Raw genomic sequence first — 23,680 nt, forward strand, 5'->3', positions numbered from 1 at the left:
CAGAGAAATCGAGGGAAACTCTCGAAAATCCGCAATAACTTTTTACTGGGTGTACCGATTTTGATAATTTTTAATTTAATCGAAAGCTGATGTTTATCATGTCGTCATATATAAATTTTATCGAGATCTGATAACTACTTTTTGAGTAATCTTTGATAACGCGTAGTTGCTTGACTATTTTTTCGTCGATCTACGTTGTATTACTTGTCGATGTAATTGAAGTCGGTTTTTTTTCGTTTGCGAGCAAACACAATTATAACCATTTAACCTTACCGATACCTTTACCTTAAAAATACCTTTACCGTTCATAGCCTCAAGCCATTACCGTTACCAAGAAACATTGACGCGTTCGTGAAACAGGAAGTACATATCTCTGAAAAGAGCTGATTTAATGTTCGTGAAACAAAATTGTTAGCTCTGAAAAGAACTGTTTTACGTTCGAGAAACAAGACGTCTTTAGCTCTGAAAAGAACTGTTTGAAAGTAGCACAGCACACCATGCAAGCGGATGCACCAGCAATCACATGCACAGATCTTCACAGAAGTCTTCAAGCTAACTCGCAAGTATTCTTCATTTACATCTTCACGAAGTATAATCACGCCGCCGAAAAGAGCGAGCCGCGGGAACGTCTGTCCTATTAATATTCTTAATGTATGTCCTATTAATTGTCGCTCTGCGCTACCACACCTCCCGAATTTTTACGATACGCACGAGTCATCAAAGCGGCACGCGCGGAGAAAGAGATAGCCACGTGCGAGAAAGAGACGCACGTTTTAACTAATAAACATTTTCTGATTGGTCATAAACCTTATGAACTATTGTACTTAGTTTTTTATTGTTAATACTTATTAAATATTGACATTTTTTATTCAATAAATATATTCGATCGACACCTTCTGAGAAGACTTTTATTACGACACTACAATAGTCCCTAAAGGCCCAATAATAAATATAACATATAGGTACATAATTAAATACAGGTACTATCCGTGATATTCTAAAATTACATCATTAACATACAAAACCTTTTGTAAACAAAATTAAATATTTGTTTTCAAATTCAAGCTCTTCTGAAGTCTGGACGTTTTTTTTTCATATCTGTGCAAAATTATACGTCAGATCAAAGAGTACGTCAGATTAAAACGTCACATGCGTCATCGCATCATCCGATTCGCTACTTGTATTTCAATTTATCAATGTTCAGTTTGAAACACTCCCATAATTTTATTGTGCATTTATTAGAACGAAAAATGTGCTGAAATCAGTAAATAATATTCCAAAGTAAATTTACGACTATGAGTTTATGACAGTTTTTATATTGAGGTGAATATACAGACAAAGTTGTAAAAATAAACCGTTTGCGTCACAAACAAAACAGTTTTTTTGTTTACTATTTTCAGTTACGAGACGAAATGTCGAAGGCCGTGCTTATTCCGGAGTGTAATAAGGATATTGGGGGTATAAAAGAAGAGATATGTATATCACCAAGTGATAAAAAGGATGGTGCGATAGGTTTGATCAGTAGGTTTTTTAGACTTGATGCTCTTGGTAAGAGGCACAGTGCTGATAGTCCACCAGCCACGGAGACTTCAGCAAAATATTATGGAGTTTATATACCTTGTGAGGATAAAAAGGGGCCAGATGTAGGTAAGTAAAAAAAAATCTTATAGTTAGATAATTGAAAATTACTCTTCTTTTATTTGTTTTTGTTCTTATCAAAAAAATAATCTTATCAACTAAATATAGGTCGATGGACAATAATAGACCTGCCTGTGTCACGCATTCAAATAAAGTTCTTAGTTTAAATGTAAAATTTTCATTGCCAAAATTTTGTCATGTGTGAGTAGTAAACAAAATTATTTTAGTTACAAAAATATTATATTAAATATAATTATTACTTAACAGAGGCTATACATGTATATGAAAATAAATTGGAAGCAATGGAACTGTTCCGTCGGTACAAATCAGCGAGGTTCAAAGTATTCAGATCACACAGGGATGCTGTTTCCTTTGCTCTCAGAGGTGCAGAGCCGGTCGAGATTCATGAAGGGAACGGAAACTGTAAGTTGTATTTGTAAATATATACAAAACTAGATATACTTTGCTTGTTACGTTGTTTTATATATTTTCACCTTTCACAATTAATATACATTTAAATTACTAAACCATAAACAGGTAATACAAATATACATATGGAAAGAAATTTAATCAGAGCAGCTGTACATATACATTGATTATATTGTTAGTCTATGATAAACTCAAAGCTTTAAGAAGTATCTAGTTTTGTTAAAATAAAAAATGTAAAATAAATAACAAGAAAAAGGAAAATTTTCAGAATCAGAAAAATTTCAGAATCTTCTTAAATCTGACTAACGTAACTAAAGACGAATATAATATCTATCTATATAATGAGCTTCAAATATGAATAATGTTAAAATAAAATATTTGCAGTGTGGTGACAATTTGCAATCACAAATCATGGAGTAAAATTTTAAAAGCTATTTTTTATGTAGTTTTCTCATGGTGAATGAACTAATAAATAACATAGTTATATAATCTACCTCGACTATTACAATCAAAAAATCTATCTACATCATAATGTTCATATAAATTCATGCAAAAATTATAAAACCTTGTAATTTTTTATACACCTAACGTTAAATTAAACTTTATTTGAGATGGCACAGGAAGTCTTTGTAATCTTTTGTTTGTTGAAGATTATTTCTAAACAATTATACTTTTATTTAAAATTTGCAGATTAAAAATACTATATTAAATTTAAAATGATAAGTTAATTATATTATTTAATATTATATATCAAAATAAAAATAAAATAATATATCTATATATCAGTATGTGAAGCAAAAACTTTGTACCCTTTTTTACGAAAATTACGCGGACGGAGTAGTATGAAATTTCGCACACTTATAGTTTATTTAGAGGAGTGCAGAATGCTGATATTTTTTTTAAAGTATATGAAATATATTAAATACAATAATAATTATTACCACTACCATGTATTTGACACACATGCATATTATATTCTTTTGTTGATTGTCAAAGTTTGTAGTCAAAGGTTATTTTTTTCATAATTTTTTGGTTTTCTCTAATTTAAATTTTTAATTATGGTCGAATTTCGACCTCTGGGCGACCACTAGTAATATAAAATTGAATATAAGTTCTAACGCTATTATTAATAATAATAATAATAATATATACTTTATTGTACACCAAAATATAAACAAACAGTAGTAATTACAACTAAAAGATGTACAAAGGCGATCTTATCGCTGAAGAGCGATTTCTTTAATGCGCGATTTTATTAATAAAATCTTCATGATATTGTAAAATACTGTTTTGTTTACATGTAAGTGCTTGTCAATCATTTCTCAGTCATTGTTTTATCATGTGAATGCAATATGATTAGAATTTACGATCCCTTAACGATAACCTTTCTTGTTTTATAAATATTAATGTTTATAATCCATATACTGAGTGTCAGCGTTAAAACAGTGACTATGTTCTCATATTCAGTTTTTTTTTACATCCGTCTCTGCTTAAACTAAGTAGATATTGTATGATATAATAGAATTAAATTAAAAACTAAATGAAGATAAAAATTCCTAAACTTGGAATATTAACTAGTTTATGTATATCAAAATGAACACCAAATGACGTTGAGTTTTATTATATACTAGCTGTACCCTGCGTGCGTTACTGCGCTTTTTCTTATTTATTTTTTTGTCGTACCAACTCAGAAATCTTTGTGGGCTCATGCACAATACTTTGATGAAGATCATAATATGATCAAATACATAGTTTACGATTCTATAAAGGACATACCGACAAACATTTATTTTTATGAATAAAAAAACTCGGTCGAATAACAGTAGCCGGCAGACGTTGTCCTGTCCGGAAAACAGCTACCAAATTTGTTAGCTTACATACTGATAGCAGCGTCCCTTACCGGGTCCAATTGGAAAAAAAACTACCTAATCTTCCAAGTCAGACCAAATTACAGATGCTTACAAAACTTGATAAAAATTGGTTCAGTAGTTTCGGGAGCTACATACCGATAGCAGCGCCACCTACCGGGTCCAGTCGAGATAAAAACTACCATATCTTCCAAATTAGACCAAATTACAGATGCTTATAAAGTTTGATAAAAATTGGTTCAGTAGTTTCAGAGTTACATATTGATAGCAGCGCCACCTACACCAGGTCCAATTGAGATAGAAACTACCATATCTTCCAAGTCAGACCAAATTACAGATGCTTACAAAATTTGATAAAAATTTGCTATGTAGTTTCGGAGCTACATACCGATAGCAGCGCCACCAACCGGGTCCAATTGCGAAAAACCTACCCTATTTTCCAAGTTGGATCAAATCCAAAATTTGATAAAAATTGATTCAGTAGTTTCGCAGTTACATACATTTAAAATTTTCGTTGTTAACGCCCACCCCTTCAATCCTTATTGGGGATGACTTATAATAAAATCCGCTCGTTGATCCTATATAGATAGAGATATATCCTATATAGATAGAGAGAGATAGAGATTCCTACAAAATTTGGATCCGATAGAAACTAGTTTAAAAATGCTAATTTCCCATTGTTAACGTCCCCCGAAACCCCTTGTGGGTGGAATTTCTTAAAATCCATTCTTAGCTGACCTCTACTTGGCAAAAGGAATATTCCTACCAAATTTCAAGTCTATGCCTGATGGTTCCAGAGAAATAATGATGAGTCAATATATATGTGAAAATCTCTTATATATATAGATTTCTTACATACCTATACCTATATAAAAATAAAATAAGTAGCTCATATAAATCATATAATAAATTTGCTTAATCTTACATCAATAAACATTCAGTGGGCTAAAAGAATAGACAGCTAAAGCTTAGTTAGGCTACATTAGGTTATTAGTAAAATTTTTAAATCGTAGGTCATTTTTATCTAATTAACTAATTAAAAATTACTGTTAATTCATTTCGTAAAAATGTAATTTTTTTACAAATATAATAATGTTGCAAACAAAAAAAAAATAAAAGTAAAATTATTGCATAGGAAAAGATTTAATTTTAAAATATAAATTACATATAAATAAATCTTGTACAAAGGTACCTTTGTTTTGTTTTAAGTTCAATAACCTCACATCAAGACAAGATAATTCACTGACCTGTTTACGTTATCTTTAGAGAAATTGATTGTTATTGAATTCTTTACTTATCTTCAATTCATTGATATATTTCTCCATTTGATAACCCCCAAAAGTTTGTTAATTGTGGTATTTGAATTGAAGTTTAATTAAAAAGAAACTATATTTATTTTTAGAAAATTATAATTGTTTATTCAAAAATTATAATGTAATTTTTTTATTTTTTTATTTAATGCAAACTGAACTGTACTATTAATATACATATCGTATATGAAGTAAGTCATTTATCTAAAAACTTTAATATGTAAGTTCTAACCATTGACATATGCCATATCTCGCTTTTTACCCAAATTTTGGTACTTGCTGATAACTTAAAAAGTATTTAGATTATTATTATGGTCATTGTTTTAAATCACTATTAAGCTTTTATTAGATAGCGTTATGTTTTATAGTCGATTATTACGCAACAACAACTATGTCAAAACTAACAACGAGATTATATGCAAAAAAAAAAAATGGAGAAAGAAATAAATAAAAAAATAATATACATATATAGGTATAATATAAGTGTTATATTTACATGCGCAATATACATCATAATAAATATATTGTTATGTAATACGTTAGGCTAAATAGGTCAAAACATCGTTACATTAGCCAAAAACAGGTAGCGACAGACGCTCGTGAGTAATGGGCATTAAAATACGAATTCAATTAATAACAGAATCGGGTCGATACAAATAACTGAGGACTCATCATTGTTAAGAATACACACTCACAGTCAAGTGGAATAGCGCAGTTTTTTGCCGCCCCGGGCCCACCGAAAATTTACCGCCTTTTCTAATTGATTTAATTTTTTTACCAAATTAAGTAAACACACTAATTGCAAGCACAATTTTCATTATTTTAAAGGAGAAGGTTCTTAATTCTACTGTATTTTAATGTGTGTTACCATAACGGACTCGATTTGTTTTTTTTTTTTTTGTCACTTGAATAAATCCTGATGATTTAGCCGCCCTTGCGTGTGTTATCCTACTTACAGAAGCATAGCCGTATGCAAGGTGTTCGACTGCTATCTGTGGTCCTTTAAATGAGGTATCCTGTAGGTGTTAAAGATCACGATGAAAGTCTATAATTTTCAATGCAAGGAGGTGTATAGAGAACTACTTTGCTAGAGAAATTCGTATATTAAGCAAAATAAAATTAAAAAAAGGCTAGGTTTTTTTTCACGTAGAATATGTTCGAGAACACCTACAAAGACTTCCATTTAAAGAACCGCAGTTAAGTAAGTGGGTGTTGTAAGAGGCGACTATGGGATAGCACTGACACAAGAGACTGATGATGAGTTAAGTAAGTAAATAAGCTGTGTGGTTACGGGAGTAAAGAATATAGCCACTACCACTTTTCCAGTGGGTGTCGTAAGAGGCGACTAAGGGATAATACAGTTCCACTACCACCTTGGAACTTAAAAAGCCAAAAAGATAGATACCTACGAAATCGGTTATATTAATTTTTGTTTTGTAGTATACCTCTACTAACATAGAGGCCCAGGCCAAAATAGAACTACATATGCCAATGTACTAATATTTTTATATCTTCATCTCGGAAATTTTATGTAAATATGAATCATCTAGTAAATCCAAACTACTTCATAGATTTCAATTGTCTTTTAAGTGTTATTTCTTAAATAGTTAATTGGTCCACATCATTGTTTATAGCTATTAAAGTTTAAATGAGAATTATTTTACAACTATAAGCGCTACGTGTTTGTGCAGCGTATTGAAATAACCTTCTTTATTAAAAAGATATTTGCAAACACAGTATGTTTTGACTTCCGATATTATTTCCTCTGCAGATAAAATATTAAACGTTTAAAAGTTGCAGTTATTATATAAATACATTTATGATAGAATAAGAGAATAAAATAGAGATTTTTATATCCACTCAAATTACAAAGTAATAATAAAAAATAGGTTAATAAAACAATAAAATGAATAAAAACTGTAATACTATCATCAAAAAGATTTCCGTAATTTCATTAGTTAGGGGGCGTCCATAAATTACGTGAGGTGTTTTTTTAAATTTTCTGTCCCTCCCTCCCCCCTGGTGAGATGTCGTGAGATTTTATTCAAGCCCCTCCCCTAGCTCCCCAATCTCACGTGAGTGAGATTTTCAAAATGTGGGTTTCTTACGTAAACGCGTTGGATTGTTATTGACATTATTTTGTTTCAATCAGAAAAAAAGTTGCGTGATATTTGCCGAGCCCCCCCCCCCCCTCCAAACATCTCACATATTTTATGAACGCCCTCTTATGACGGAATAGTATAAAATAATTATACTTTTTATTTAAAATAAAAAAACAGACGAACAAATGATACATGCATCAATAATATCTCTGTATTTTTAATTAATTGCTGATTATATTCTTAAAAACGTTAACGGAACTTTTAGTAGTATCCTTGTTAGCTTTATTTTTACTCGACTGTCGTTTTATGCAAATTTATGTTTTTGTGTGTATTTTTATTGTATTTAAATTAATCTTGGCAAAGTCTGTATAATAACTGAGGAAGGGCACAGCAGGAATTTCCTGCTCAAAATATGGGAGCTGCCCGACTGGGGTAGTACCTCGACCTTACAGAAGATCACAGCAAAATAATACTGTTTTCAAGCAGTATTGTGTTCCTGTTGGTGAGTAAGGTGACCACAGCTCCTGGGGGGATTGGGGATTGGGTCGGCAACGCGCTTGCGATACTTCTGGTGTTGCAGGTGTCTATAAGCTACGGTAATCTCTTACCATCAGGTGAGCCGTACGCTTGTTTGCCGACCTAGTGATATAAAAAAAATATATAATAATACACAGTTTTTCGAATTTTAACATAAAAGTGATTTTAAAATTCAGCTATTAAGAATTCGCATTTTTTAAAATTATAATAACCTAGCGGACCTGACACTTTCTTCTTGCGAATTGTCAAATGTCTACAGAGATACTAGGATTTAGTGTACCTACCTTAAATATTGTTACTAGGTTACTTCATAACAGCTTTGCTAAGTACTTTAGCTAAGTTTGTAATGTGCCTTATGTTTAGATGTTGATATTATTTTTTTTGACTTTTTTTGAGAATGTTGATTTTTTTGACGTTCATTAAGTACATATGTATACACCTTATGGCGAAATAAATATTTTCATTTCTTGTCGTACTAATAAAAATGTCCTTCTGAAAACCTCTGAAATTTTCCTATGGTCTACTAAATATTCTGTTAAGCTATAAGTATTGGAAAACTAAAAAAAAAAAGTTTAAAGAAATAGGTGTAATCGTCATTAAGTCGAAACCAAAGACTATTATGGATTATGGATTTTTATTATAATTAAGTTTATAATTTCAGCGTTAATGGGGGAGAAACCGTACCCGTTCAAGGCGCCTTCGCCTCAAGATATGGTGTCGTTGCGGAAGGCGATAGAGTCTGGTTTAGCGGAGACTGTGAAGGATCGCATATGGTCTAACCCGAGATACCTCGTCAGCAGTGGAAATACACCGGCAATTCTTCAAGTAGGATATTTTTTTTCTTACGACTAGGTTGGTAAACACGCGTACGGGCCCACCTGATGGTAAGCGTTTACTGTAGCCTATAGACGTCTGCAACACCAGAAGCATCGCAAGCGCGTTACCGACCCTACCCCCGACCCTGTCCAGGAGCTCTGACCATCTTAATCACCACAGGAACAAAACACTGCTGGTGGTTACGGCAGTAAAGAATACAGCCGCTCCCTCTCTTCCCGTGGGTGCCGTAAGAGGTGACTTAGGGATTATACTATGTTCCACTACCACCTTGGAACTTAAAAAGCCGAACGATGGCGGGATAACCATCCGACTGCTGGCTTTGAAATAAACAGGCCGAAAGACGGGCAGCGTCATCGGTGCGACAAATCCAGCCCTAAGGTCGCTAACCCGCCTGTCCAGCGTGGCGACTATTGGCAACACACGTGAGTTCACTCAGAGAACTTGTGGAGGCCTATGTTCAGCAGAGCTGGGGAAGCTCTAAAAAACCCGATTATGAAACATTCTTCATTGGTGCTGCGTACCTATTAGTCTTAGCGTGACGATATATAAGTTATAGCCTTGCTTGATAAATGGGCTATCTAACACTAAAATAATTTTTCAAATCGGGCCAATAATTCCTGAGATTAACACGTTCAAATAAACAAACAAACTCTTCAGCTTTATAATATTAGTATAGATACAACATATAAAAGTTTGTCTATTTGTTTGATATTTCTATAGACGAGTTGCAAAACCAAAAGTTGTAGTTTTTTATCTAATCTACGCTCATGACAAATGTTTGTATAGGCCATCAAAATAGAATTGCAGTTATACCCTACACTGTAGGGTCTACAGGGAGTGTAAAGACATTTAATGATAATATGTTTATTTTAGATAAGGTCCATACTATCGAATAATAGTATACAAAATAATTAGCGTTTAGCTATGATACTCCCCTACTATGAAGCGACAAACAAATTTAACAAACATAATATGGTTCCTTAAATCTAGCGCTAGATTCTGTGATACAACATTCAAACAAACAATAAAAATTTAATATTTACAGGAAGGAGCTCGTTACAATGCACTTCACATAGCAGCAAAGTCAAAGAACGCTGAAATATGCAACTTATTATTGACAACGGTTGGAAACCCTGCTTTCGTACAGACCTTGTATGGTATGGACGCTGATACTGACTCCTGTAAGGTAATTCAATTTTATTAAATACTAGGCTGTATTACAACACAATCGTTTTGTTGTAAGGATGTGTATAGTTGCCTTAGGACCAGCGGTCGTGGCTTCGATTCCCACTCGGAATGGGTATTTGTATTTGTACGAATGTATGTTTTCCGTAAGGTGTTCTGTCCTTGTGGGTCTCCCCATCGTGCCTCGGAGAGCACGTTAAGCTGTCGGTCCCGGTTGTTATCATATACACCTGATAGCAATCGTTACTCACGTTAGGGAATGTATCTGTCAACCGCCAGTTGATCAGCATGGTGAATTAAGCTCCGATCATTGTCCTATATGGTGAAAGTGGCATACGCCCAGCAGTGAGATATTACAGACTGAATTACTCAATGATATTAATACCTTGAAATTGCTTATCATTCAATTTGCAATTCCTACATTTTAAAATTAAATTTAAACTAAAAAGTACTAGTTTTTTTAACAGGGATATGTTTGCAAACAAATTAATCGTGTAGCACTTCTAAAATGATATTAATTTATATAAAAGATTTTTTTTTTTAATTTATAACTTCTCCATCGGGGTTGTTGCGAATGCAAAAATGTTGACATCCACAAATGCGGATATATTTTGAAATACGTGTCACACTGGTCCCGCTTTTTCATTTCATTTCATCATTCACTTCAAATCCGCATCCGCAAAAGTTGCCATTAATTTCTGCAGATGCGGATGCGAGTGAAGATGTCTAAATCAATGCGGAAGTACCGCATTTGCGGATATTCGCGACAACCCTGTTCTTTATATAACACAATACAATGGGTAAGGAATTGTTGAAACGGGTATAATTCTTTTCTGTTTATTTTAATAAGTATAAACCATATAAAAATGACAAGATGTTCTGGTGTAGTTGTAAGTATAGTCGCCTTGAAGGCAGGTGACCGTGGGTTTAATTATATATTTATCTATTACTCGCAAGAGTAAAACTCACTCAGCATCATTGCTCATATTACGGGCCTCATGTGACTGTTGCTTTCTTTCTTTTTATATATATAAATTTGTTTACCGTTGGGAAACATGTTATTGGCTATATTATTTATCGTATGATATATGATAAAAATTGTAAGTATAGGCTGTTGGTTATCTAAATAAATAAATAAATTTCTAAATAAGTAAACTCTGCAGTCCTCCCGTGACCATGGTTGCTGTAAAGTATCCAAAATGTAGGGCATCAAAAAAACTTAATAAGCCGTGTTAAATAAATCCGTGTTAAAAAAATTCCTTCATTATAATGAGTGAAATTCGCGTAAACATTAGAAAACCATAAGTAAACTCTTGTAATTGATAAAAGACTAGAGCAATAAAGATATACGTTTCTGCCCAGCAGTGGGTCGTTGCAGGCTGAATCAATAAAAATACAAAATTTTTAATTATTATTATATATTTATTAAGATACTTAAAATAAAGAATATGAATTACAATGATCATGACGTCAACATTATGAGAAGGTAGACATTCAATTTAATGATAAGGATGACCATTCTACTATTACATATTTAAATCGATGCCAATGTACATCATTTATTTATTATACATTTACATTTTTCCATTTCAAGGAGTTCGCGACAATTCTAGTTGACAGATATCTAAACACACCGGATAAGGCAATGAATGAGACCCCATTGCACTTCGCGTCAAAATTTGGAGCTGAAAATGTTGTCGATGTACTGACGTCATTTCCGCAGTGCAATAAGAACACCAAGAACAAACATGGAGAAACGCCGGCGGATGTGAGTATGCTTGTACTTTGATTAGCCATGGAGCTAGAACAGGTGTTGTTAACAATTGGTGTCGTTATCGCTTTTTTATTATGTTTGATTGATTTTATGCGGACATACGAGGAAAGAAAATACAGGTTTATTGTAATAAAAATATGACTTTAATAAGCTTGGAAATAATCATCTAAGTCCACCGATTAATTCTCGACGTAGATTGCTCGATGGTGCTGCCATCTCGCCTCGTGCTTTTGCGTGTTTCGCTTAGTGATTGTGTTAATGTTTGTCTATTCTGTATCGAATGTACGTAATTGTGTTAACTAATATTTACGCCTTGATTAAAATCAGGCATACACATGAAAGATAAATAAAATTGTTACACTGCCACTTAGGAGATCTCTTTTAGCACACAAAAAAATGAATAATTTTAATGACAGAAATTAGAACAAGTAGACGTTCAATTACAATGAAGTAAGGATTGACCTTTATATAATCGAAACAAAAAAAAAATGAAACATGTGTACCTTCTAAATATTTTTGAATATCATATCAAAAATTGACCGCTCCAGCGGGGTTCGAACCCGCGTCTCCGACTTACCGTGTCGGCGCTCTAGCCAATTAAGCAGATGTACCCGTTAGATTGAAATTTTTGATATGATAATTTTTATATTCGGTTTATGTGTACGTTTCCTGTCCATGTGTACGTTTTCTGTGAGGTAGGCCTCAGCTGGAAATATCCTGCTCAAAATCTAGAGCATTTCGCAAGAAGAGTAAGTACCTTACAGAAGATTACAGCTAAATAATACTGTTTTTGAGCAGTCAAGCAGTGTTGTGTTCCGGTGGTTATTAAGGTGGCCAGAGCTCCTGGACAGGGTTGGGGGTAGGGTCGTCAACGCGCTTGCGATGCCTTTGGTGTTGCAAGTGTTTAAAGTCTACGGTAACCGCTTACCATCAGGTGAACCGTACGTTTCTTTGGTACCTTTATAAGCAAAAAAATGAGTGCTTTAGACCACACGACTGAAGTGAAACTTCGTGAAATCGTAACTCTCTTTCTATCTTCACTAATTTATATCTCCCTCTCAACTTCCATTCGCGTCGCCTGATCATAATTTTCGTAATGCCGTCGTCACGCATTCACCTGAAGTTTTAATTAAAAGAAAAATATTGATCATATATGTATGTATGTCGCTTCCAGACCGCCTTTTGTACATTCCTTTTTTTGTTATTATTATTATTATTATTATTATTATTATTTCTCGCTTGTTTCTTTTTATTTTATGTTATTTGTATTGTTTTTGGTTGTACAATAAAGTATATTTGTATTGTATTGTATTCCAGGTGGTATGCAGCCGCAGCTCGACCGCAGGCGAGGGGACGTCCCAGCGTATCGTCAGTATGCTGCGCGAGCGGTTCTACGTGCCCGTGCTGCACTCCGAGGACGGCAGCGCCGCGCCCACCATCGGCCTGCCCTTCACGCCCGCACAGCCGCCGGTTATCATCGCCATTATTTTTTATGTCACTAGGTCGGCAAACGAGCGTACGGCTCACCTGATGGTAAGCGATTACCGTAGCTTATAGACGCCTGCAATACCGGAATCATTGCAAGCGCGTTGCCGCCCCAATCCCCAATCCCCGCAGGAGCTCCGGTCACCTTACTCACCAACAGGAACACAACATTGCTTGAAAACAGTATTATTTAGCTGTGATCTTCTGTAAGGTCGAGGTACTTCCCCAGTCGGGCTGCTCCATATTTTGAGCAGGAAATTCCTGCTGTGCCCTACCTCAGTGATTATTACCATTATCATCATAGTCATTCTTGTAAACAATAAATTCTTTATTTGGAACAAATAATTTACAATAATCATAACTATCATTTATTTAAAATAATAAAACAATTTTTCCAAGAAAACAACTAAAACTTATAAAATTAAATATCAATGATTTTGGCGAATTCGGTAAGTAATTCAGTTTCCAATTTATTTTTTAATAATCAGCCATTTCCTCGTCATAATTTATTTCTCTAAGCCATACTAAATTATTCAATATTTTACCATAATAATTATTGATAGATATTTTAACGAATTTGCATTCTTTTATTTTTATTAATTGATTAGGCAGTTACTGTTGTTACTGACTGTGCTTACAACTCTAGGAGTCCACCATCGTCATTACCATTATTATCATTGTCATCATAGACAGCCCTTTAGTGTAATTTTTAACCAACTTCCAAAAAAAAATGAAGGGGTCTCAATTCGATTGTTTTTATATCATAACTTTTTAATGCTAGCTAGTGCTTAAATTGCTTATCTATACTGCTTTCTGATCGAGGGGTTGAGAGTTCATATTTTTGCGAATAAATATTGATTTTTAAAAATTACATCCGACTCATCTGTGTTATCTAAAGGTTAAAAGAAGCAATGTGAACTGGGCTTTCTAAGTTACTGTAATTTTATTGATCAAGCTAAGCTGAAGTGATAATGACGATTCACTATTTATTTTGAAACGATATGTACTGTAGTGCCTTTTAATATTACATATATGGATATACATATACACAGACTGACACAGCAGAACATATATTTTTTTCGTGAATTATTATTATTATGTATTTGGTAGTATTTAACATTTCATTTATGCAAACCTTAATATGATGATATAAAACTGATGATAATAAACAACACAAAAATAATTTCCAAGTGTAGTGTTCCATAACTTAAGGTACATACAAAGTTTTCTCGTCCTACCCAGTATTCAAACAAATTATGGTAAAACAATGATCACTAGTGCAAAAATTTATAATCAACATCACGCAAATATAAAAAATGTAAACTCGTTTGACGTAAAAGGAACTTGTTAAGTACACTTTCGACGATAAGTAACTAAAATTGAAACAATACGTTAAATGTTTTTAATTTGAAATAACTGTGTTACTTCATTGTAATTTATTTGTTACAAGTGCGATGTCGAACTGTGTTTTTAAATGCTTGTTATAAATGTGTTCTCATGGCAGTGATAATCATGTCTTAATTAGAATAAATATTTTTAAACCTACATACATTTTAGCGATTATTTTAAATATATATGTATAATCATAATTGTCCTACAGCAATAACTTTTCCTACAGGATTTAAACCAAGATCCCCTGTCTCCCCGCTACGAGATCAGAGCCTTTGCTGGTCCCATGGAGGCGAATGATGCAGAATCCTTCCGAAGACGATGGAAAACACCTCCTCGTTCAGCTCGACCCACCTTCAGGCTCAAAGAAATGACCAAGGGACTGGAGACGGTTGGCAGGTAATGCATATGTGTTCCAGTAGTATTGTGGGTAGTCAGTAAATAACACTACAATAATAATAGTAATTCTTTCTTCTCTTTCTCTTTGGAATGGAGCAATGGAAATGTCTTTCTATACAACTTTATTAATTGTCAAGTTATATTAAAGAGAGGCCATAACACAAAGTTACTTTGTTAGCGTGACAAATGATGCTATGCGCGAAGATCGAATAATTAATTTACCACACAATTTTTTATATATGGTCCATAACGATCATAGGTGAAAATTAATAATAGATTAGTTGAGTCAAACCTAAATCCAAAATTAATTTAAGTAAGTAGGCATCAGAAGCACTTAAAAAAACTTTTAACTTGTTATAATTCAAATTAAAATTATATCTCTCTTCTAGCTATAAACTGTCTATATTTGGTCCTAATTTTTTAGTAATTATTGGTTTTTTGCTTCAAATTGTACAATTTAAAGTCAGAAAGTTTGGAAGTCAGTCTTTTCTATATCATATACTATGTAACGAGGATAAGGATTATAATATTATTGACTTCGCAAGACACACATTATGAACGAAATTTTTTTTTTATGATTTTTATAAATTCTTTAAAATTCATTCGCTTTCTTTTAAATTCATCGCAACAGCAACGCAGAATAACAGTTTCAAACTGGCCATGGTTTTTTTTTTACCTTTAAATCGGCATATGATTGGAATTATTATTTATTTGATTTAAATTAACGTCATATATAACAAAATTAATCAAAGAAAGATTTATAATAAAATATAATAATAAAGTAAAATATTTTTATTCTTGCAGAAACTTGGCGGAGCAAATGAAAGTGGGTTGGAAGGAATACTGGCCGTTTTTAGACACGTTCACAGATCTCAGATCACCTGAAGGTCTTTTGCTATTAGAAAACTATCTCAAAGCCAAATACGAAACGGCTTGCTCTTTCGCATACAGTGACAGTATTCAATCTCTTCAATCACCAGACGATTTGTCTATCTCGAGGATTAGTTTAGGAAATATATCCCCACAGAGTACCGATACGGCGTTAAGTCCAATATCCGAACTGTGTGTGGCGATGAAAACCTGTCAGATCACTGACAGGCCTTATTATAAAAAGACAGATCCAATAAAACAAAGATTGTGCAGACAGCCGAATCCCAAACCAGTTATAGCAAACGGTGAATCCTCTCCGCCTACAAACCATTCGGTCAGTAGATTGTTATGTATAGAAAGGACGTGCCAAGTGTTCGCTAAGAGAATAGCCGATGCGTTAATTTTCTCTCTAACTGCGGAACCAGAACTAGCCGGAGAATCCTTAAAATCCGAAGCGAAACATCTCCAACACACAATATTTACTTACATGGACGACGAACGCTTCAAAACAATAGATTTCGCTCTAATACACTCGAGGTTAGCTCAGCTAGTAGTTTTTAAGATGAAACAACAAACGAAGGACCTGGATGATATAAATAATTTAGTGGGGTTTTTAGTAAAGTTGAGGTGTCCAAATGATGATATTTTTAGTTCGGACGATGAGAGGAAACCGTTTACGTATAGGACAAATAGAGTCAAGATGAGTCACGTTATAGACGGGCACGTAAGGTGCTTGGCGAGTTTTATTTGTGAAGAATTGACGGAGACTGAAGTTATGAAGGCGCCTGCGGTTTCCGAAATCGAATGTACAGAAATATGGGAAAGGGCACGGAAATGTAGGTGCGATTGGAAAATTGAGGTTTTCGAGAGAAATAGCAAGAGAAACGCATCGTTTAGGAAAAATAGATCTATGTTGTCGACTAGTCCGAAGAGTGAGAGCTTTATCAGGCGACTCAACTTTGATCAGGATATTGGTAAGTGGAATTTATTATTTTCTCTTTATGTCAAATAATAAGAGATGAACTTACTAAGAGATTGATTCGTTATTGCCGAATTCAAACAAAAAAAAAATGTTCAATAGGTTTTTCTATATTAAAGAATTTTTTGAAAATCCTCTTTTGAACTCCCGAATAATATTGATATTTAGGATATTAATAAAGATAGTGATCCATAAAGCAACATGGAGGAGAGTAGCCATGTACAGGCGTTCCCCTCTGTCAAGGTATAAGTCCAAATGGTCCTACGCGTACAATAAAACTAGTTGCAGCCGCACTGATCACTAGACTAAATCTAGTTGCGCGATTGAATTAACGTCCTTCAAAAAATGCCGAATTGTTCTGTTTTTTGCTGCAAAAAGAGATCTGCCACGTCAAATTTACTAAAAGATATCGTAACCTTTCATATGTATTTTTTAATTACATTATTATTGTATACTTCTTTTAAACCTTTTTTAAACTTAAAAATTACAAATGTTAGCGGTCGTGTTGTTTCGGATTTGTTTACCAACACATGCCGCTCGCCCTCATACAATATGCGGATCGGTCGAGCGACTGATCCGAGTCTATTTCCGAGAAGTTGCCGTCGCCGAGTGTTGTTACCGGTTTGTTTTTAGATAGTTATCGATAAAAATGGCAAAGGCAAAGGAGGAGAGAGACATATTTGAGATTCTGATTTATTTATAATATAATATTGCGAGCTTAATTTTAATCTACATAGTTTTATAATAAAATTGCATTAAATTAAATATAATACAATACTTACGAGTATTTATTTTATGAGTTTTTTTACGAGTAACACATTTCACTAGAATAACTGAGTGTGAACTTCGACCATAATGTTTTATATTAATTTTTGCCAGTTTCCTAAAGATCCAAATTTAAGGCATACATGGATTTTTTTTATTGTAAAAACAAACTAACCTGGAAATAATAGAAGGAAATAGTATAATTTGCTCAAATCGTTTCAAGTGTGGAACTGGCAAGATTAATAATGAAAAATATACCGGCACAAGCATTTCTTTGTTAATGAAAAAAGAAAACCCACAAAAATGTATTTGTCATATTTATAGAAAACTAATCCATTATAAAAATCAGTAATAGATACAACTGTCACTGGTTTTTAAAATGATATAAATATTTAGTTTATTTTGACATGATAATTATTGTAGTACATGATCAATAAAGTCCATCTTTATAATGACACCTTATCTTTGTATCACTTCAAAAACCTAATTTTTCCCTAACCGAGTACTTGAATTTATCGATAATGCGTATCGACAGTTTTTACAACGGCTGTAAGCAACTTATCAGTGTAGGTGGGGATGTCATTATACTGTAAAGACACAGAATGTATCTATGTGTGTTTTTAATTTAGTATGTGTGAGTTTTGTAGTGACAGACGATTTTGTTTGTGTGGGAATTAGATGATATGTGCGTGTCAGTGATTTCCCCCCCGCAAAAAATGACAGACAGTTTTGTATCGGCAAAAAACGCTATGGCGACTCCCCTCCGTGTTGCTTTTTGTAGTGATCTTATGATCTCGATAATTTAGCTAGCTTCGTGATGGTGAAAGTTTGACCTAAAAATTTTGTTGAAAATCTGATCCTATTTTTTAAATGTTTTCAAATAAACGGATAACAAAGAAACTAATATTATAACGAAAAGAAAGGATTTTTTTAGCTATAGTTATCTATTAAAACCTATAACACAAGCATTAAGTCGCTTACGATAAGAACAGAAGAATGTGTGCTTATGTTTATTTTAATATACTAAATTTTCTTTCTTAGTATAAACCAACTAATACTTTATCCTTTATTAGCATAAATATGTGTTATCTCATCAGGTGATGGTAAGAGCCAGCCTGCGGAAGCCAAAAAGCCACAAAGTGTAAATTTGCCCAGTGGGGATGGAGCTCTCTACAGTGTGGATGTGGCCAAGTGTCAGGTGGTTGAGGCGGAGGTGAGTTTTTATAGAAATAATAAGTTTGCTACCTGTTGCTAGTAGCAATAAGAATGCCTGTGTACCTCTTTCTTTATATGTATCAACTTTTGTTACGTTTCTTTTAACCGACTTCAAAAAAGGAGGGGGTTTCTCAATTCGACCGTATAATCTGTATTCGCGGATAATTTCGTCGTTTATGAACCGATTTTGATGACTCTTTTGTTCGTTGGAAAGGAGATATCCAATTGTCAGGATCTGATGATGGCATCCCAGAGAGATCGAGGGGAACCTTCGGAAGTCGTAATAGCGACTAGTGCATTTATTATTTTTTGAAGTGAAACTTCTTTAGGTGCATAAGGGTAAAATGTTTACGTATGAAACGGCAACATTTTTGTCAATGTAATTGAAGTCGGTTTTTTTCGTTTGCTAGCAAACACAATTATATGTTTTACAATAAACAGTATTATTAGTATTATCTCTGAGTGTACCAAAGTTTATACTTTCATGTTTGGTGTCATACAATATTTGCAATGCAGCTTGAGAGGCACTGACTCTGCTCAATGGTAACTCTAGGCACGTTTTTTTAAATCCTGCTGTTTCGCAGAACGTTCAAGCGATAAATTGGGACTAAAGATTTGATATGATAACTAAACTTAAGATATAAGGTACTTGCCAAGTCGGGCTGCTCCAGAATTTGAACAGGATATGCACTACCTCGATAAACCACTTGTTTATGTTTAGTACATTGAAACGTTGAAAAAATCAGATTAGCCAAATAATTGCATATTATTTTAGATTTCAGATGATGACTCGATAGCATCGTGCAAGTCGGACAGTGAGGAAGCGTACCAGACAGCTTCCGAGCAGCCCTCACAAGACTCTGATGATGAAGACAAAATGCAAGACGCCAGCGACCGCGCCATCACAGAACCATTTATTTATGGGTAAATAGCTGTCTACTTTTATAACATAAAGCAAAGAAAAATATTTTATAAGCCATCTTCTTTTTCTTCTTCTTTCGAGACTATAGCTCCATTAGCCTTTCCTCGATTATGTTGGCAATGACAATATATAAAAGTGAATTAAAAGTCCCGAGATAGAATCCGGACAAATCATTCATATAATATTAGTACAGATGTGCTGTGTACTTCTACGTACACTACGTACTACTACGTACTCTGTGAGCTCTCGCGACTTAGTATGTGTGCGCGTGTTCGTAAATGTAGTGCTTTAATTTTTTTGACAGTGGTCCGACACAAGTCCGAGTAACACGCATTTTTGTCACTTAATAGATCGTGAAAATAGTTATCACTGTAATAATCATTGAACTCATCTTGTTTATTAAAAAATCTAATTTTTGTATGTTATCATGTCTAAGTTTAATTTGTTATCTATTTTATTGCATGGATTTGATAACAAATATAATGTTTATGTATAATATTTCAGCGAGGAGCCGACCAAAATGGATCGTTTAGTATTCGAGGCTCTGAAGGACGTGCGAGTTTCGCCTGATACCTTCCCCAACGTGTTTCGCTGGAGACACTGCGTCTCGCTCTACCCACCTGAAGAAAGGGACCGGTAAATTATTTATCAAAGCCTGTCGTAGTATGAGATGATATTTATTTCAATAATCTATTCCTTTTACTCACAACTTAATAGCGACTAAGGGATAACACAGTTCCACTACCATCTTGGAACTTATAAAGCCAACTTATGGCGGGATAACCATCCAACTGCTGGTTTTGGGTTTAAGTATTATTTTCGCCCCGAGTCTGGGTTTTATTATATGTAATTGTTCGCTAAATACAATGTTAAGATAATAACATTTTTATATACTATTAAAATTAATTAAAATAGTAATTTTTTATATATTTAATAAAGAGAATCATTCGATTGGTTTATGATCAATATTTTGAGTGTAGAAAAAAAAAACGAGTGTGCTTTAGATCACAGGGCTGAAGTAAAACGTAACTGGCTATGAGAGAAAGGTAGAAAAAAATGCGAGCTCGCATCTCCCTCTTTTTGCGTTCGGGTCGCCCGATCACACATTTCGTAACGCTCTCGTAACGCATTCACCAGTTTACTCACCAATTTGAGCGTGCGTAAAGAAGTTTTAGTTCAAAAATCAGTCGCAATATAGTTATATACAATTTTTTTTGGAACAGTCTTATTTAGCAAATCGCTGAAGAGCGATTTCTTCCAGATAACCTTGGGCACAGGACACAATATAGCAGTGACGGATAGGAATGTATGATGGATTCAATAATTTATAATTATTAATTGAATTTTAATTAGATTAACAAATTATAATTCGTGAAAATTTAAAATATAGATAAAGAACATGGTCTATTTTATGGCTCATGCTGTTCATTCACTTATACTCATTCACCTCTAAAAATATTATAACAACATCCCTATTTGCCTTTTAAATGTCATATTCAAAAATATTAATTATCTGTACTCTCGATATTCGTATTTTAATAGTTTCTATGTGTTTAAAATGATAAATTGATATTTGTTTTTAATGAAATAGCTTTATTTAAAAATAATAGCAATAGAATAGAAATAAATAGTAAATGGGGTTTTACAAATGTCCGTAAGCTAATGTGTTGTGAAAGTGAGTGATAAGTGCGGAAAAAACGTGAAATACGATTGACAGGGGTTTGTTTACCAAATAAGACTGCTCAAAAAAAAAAAGACAGGAAAAAGTTTTTTTAAGAGTTGGTAACACTGTAATTTTTTAACGTCTTTGCGCACCAGCTTTGCGCATCTTGACAGCCAGCGTTCTTTTTACATGACGCGAATTATACGTTATAAATATTTTTTCTCTCTATGTAAAACTATTTCGTAATTTTGAGTCGACGTCGAATTGTCCAACCAGTAGCACATCGGCGACTATGCGGCGCGGTGATACACACGCCCCGCGCCCTACCTCACCAGCAAATAGACCGATAAATCGCCTTTGCACAGCTCGAAGGCCAGCGTTCTGTTTACATGCCGCGAAGTATACACGTGTGTTGCCCCCCCCCCCCCCCACATGACGCGAACTGTACACGCGTGTTGTCCCCCAGCTGGTCGGCGCCGGGCCTGGACGACAGCGTGGCGTCGGTCGCGCTGCCGGAGGAGCGCCGCTGCAGCACGCCGCGCCGGGACAGGCTGGCGCCCGTCACGCTGCAGGTACGGCTCGTGGACTATTTTTTTTTTAATTCTTTAATATTTTTTTAGGGACTTTTGTCTACAGGCTCTTGGACTACTGGCGACAACTAACTGACCGGAGACTTACATTTTTTTAAAAAAATTGACTAGAATTTTTCCAAACGTTCCTGTTGTTTCGTTGTTACACACATGTACACACGCATGTGCACAGACAAACACAAACGCACGCAAACTCTCGCACACATGCAAAAAAAATTGGAAAAGTGTCCAGCAGTATACTAAAACTAAAGCTTCCGGTATCTATTAAAAAACGTCCGAAGAACGACGATATGAACATAGCTGTTGTAGACGGTATGAAGTTTGCCGATGTCAAATATTTAAAAATTATCATGACTAAAGGCTAAAGTTGTAAAATTTCAGTATACAAAACCTCATATTTACGTAGTCTTAAATGTTTTAGTTTATATAACCAAAATACTGCTGTGAGAAAACCTGATTTTATTATTCTAATTAATTTTGGAGCTTTATTTAAAATTTATCCTAGGCTACCGCAGCGCCACCGTTATTAAACGCGTTATTACGGACACTTTTTCATGCAGATGGTTCTCCTTTCCTCTACCCTCCATAGTTCTGTTTAAATCTCACAATCGGCGTATCATCATCATCAATGAAATATTTTAATTTTTAAATATCAGGGTAATCGTTCATAAGGACGATTAAAAAAAACAAGTGTGCTTTAAATCACACGACTGAAATAAACCTGTTTAGCTCCATTTAACTTCTATCTATCTCCCTCTCAACTTTCGTTCGCCTCGCCCGATCACACTTTTCTTAACGCTCTTGTCACGCATTCACCAGCTTACTCCCCAAGTCAATCGTGCGTAAAGAAGTGAAGTAATTCAATAATAATTAATTACAACGTATATTTCTATTCCAGATGTCTAACTGGCTTCGTGTGACGGGTCCCAATTCACCCCGCGCGGCACTCGCTTCTAACAAAGTCGGACACAACGTCAGTTTCGGCTTTTGAACTTCTCTACCTTACAGACTGCCGTTTTATTATAGTACGAGATTCGGCTAAAGAAATATATACCCTTATGTGTTTAATGGATAACCATCCAATGAGCGCTTAAGAATAGTTAAAATTTACAAAAGGACGGTATATACAGAACTAACTTGCCTTCTTAATTTATTAACTTATTAACGGAATTTAACAAAATAGTTATTGTTCAGTTCAGTTATAAAATAAAATAAAAAAATCCAATCCAAATCCAATCTGCCACTGAAAGTCTCGTCAAAATCGGTCCAGCCATTTCAGAGCTTAGCCGGAACAAACAAACAGACAAACAAGCAAAAATTATAAATAATGTTATTTTGGTATATATAGGTCTCCACAAGCTCGCACCAAAAATGGCGTGGAGGCCTATGTCCAGCAGTGTACTGCGATATTCTGAAGTGATGATGATGATGGTCTATATACTGTATATACAGTTACATACATATGAATTTAGTAAAAAGCGGTTATTTTAATATTACAAACAGACACTCCAATTTTATTTATCTGTATAGATAAACGTTGTCTGGATTTAACTAAGCAACCTATCAGATATATGTATTATCTTGCATATGTATGTCATTGTCATTGAACACATGAGTGTATCTATTTCTTAAGCCGGATCGTAAACGATTATTATGACGAACTTGTGACAGCTCTTATACTATTTGAAAATTATTTTTCGTTTTGGGTTGCAGAGTTCTGAAG

At 34.0% G+C, this 23,680-nt stretch overlaps 1 protein-coding gene and 1 long non-coding RNA gene across 2 annotated transcripts; one reads left to right on the forward strand and one right to left on the reverse strand.

Moving 5' to 3' along the window:
* Positions 1 to 1,164: 1,164 nt before the first annotated feature.
* Positions 1,165 to 23,120, forward strand: LOC123662933 (ankyrin repeat and LEM domain-containing protein 2 homolog). Its single transcript, XM_045597699.1, has 15 exons — positions 1,165 to 1,323; positions 1,401 to 1,647; positions 1,906 to 2,061; positions 8,546 to 8,709; positions 9,767 to 9,907; positions 11,501 to 11,674; positions 12,998 to 13,150; positions 14,784 to 14,953; positions 15,758 to 16,801; positions 17,413 to 17,423; positions 18,665 to 18,780; positions 19,558 to 19,706; positions 20,209 to 20,340; positions 21,834 to 21,939; positions 22,856 to 23,120. Exons 2-15 carry the CDS (start codon positions 1,413 to 1,415, stop codon positions 22,946 to 22,948), a joined length of 2,844 nt encoding a protein of 947 aa, XP_045453655.1. The 5' UTR covers positions 1,165 to 1,323; positions 1,401 to 1,412; the 3' UTR covers positions 22,949 to 23,120.
* LOC123662934 lies at positions 1,671 to 6,262 on the reverse strand. Its single transcript, XR_006744576.1, has 2 exons — positions 6,202 to 6,262; positions 1,671 to 2,059 (listed from the first exon to the last, which is right to left on the reverse strand). It is a non-coding gene; the product is annotated as an uncharacterized LOC123662934 (long non-coding RNA).
* Positions 23,121 to 23,680: the final 560 nt, after the last annotated feature.

This window comes from Melitaea cinxia, chromosome 19 (assembly GCF_905220565.1).
Source record: "Melitaea cinxia chromosome 19, ilMelCinx1.1, whole genome shotgun sequence".
Classification (NCBI taxonomy): domain Eukaryota; kingdom Metazoa; phylum Arthropoda; class Insecta; order Lepidoptera; family Nymphalidae; genus Melitaea; species Melitaea cinxia.

Coding starts and splice junctions, on each gene's coding strand:
- LOC123662933 (XM_045597699.1), top strand. CDS start 1,413: ATGTCGAAGGCCGTGCTTATTCCGGAGTGTAATAAGGATATTGGGGGT. Junction 2,062..8,545: donor TCATGAAGGGAACGGAAACT/GTAAGTTGTATT, acceptor TTATAATTTCAG/CGTTAATGGGGGAGAAACCG. Junction 9,908..11,500: donor CTGATACTGACTCCTGTAAG/GTAATTCAATTT, acceptor TTCCATTTCAAG/GAGTTCGCGACAATTCTAGT.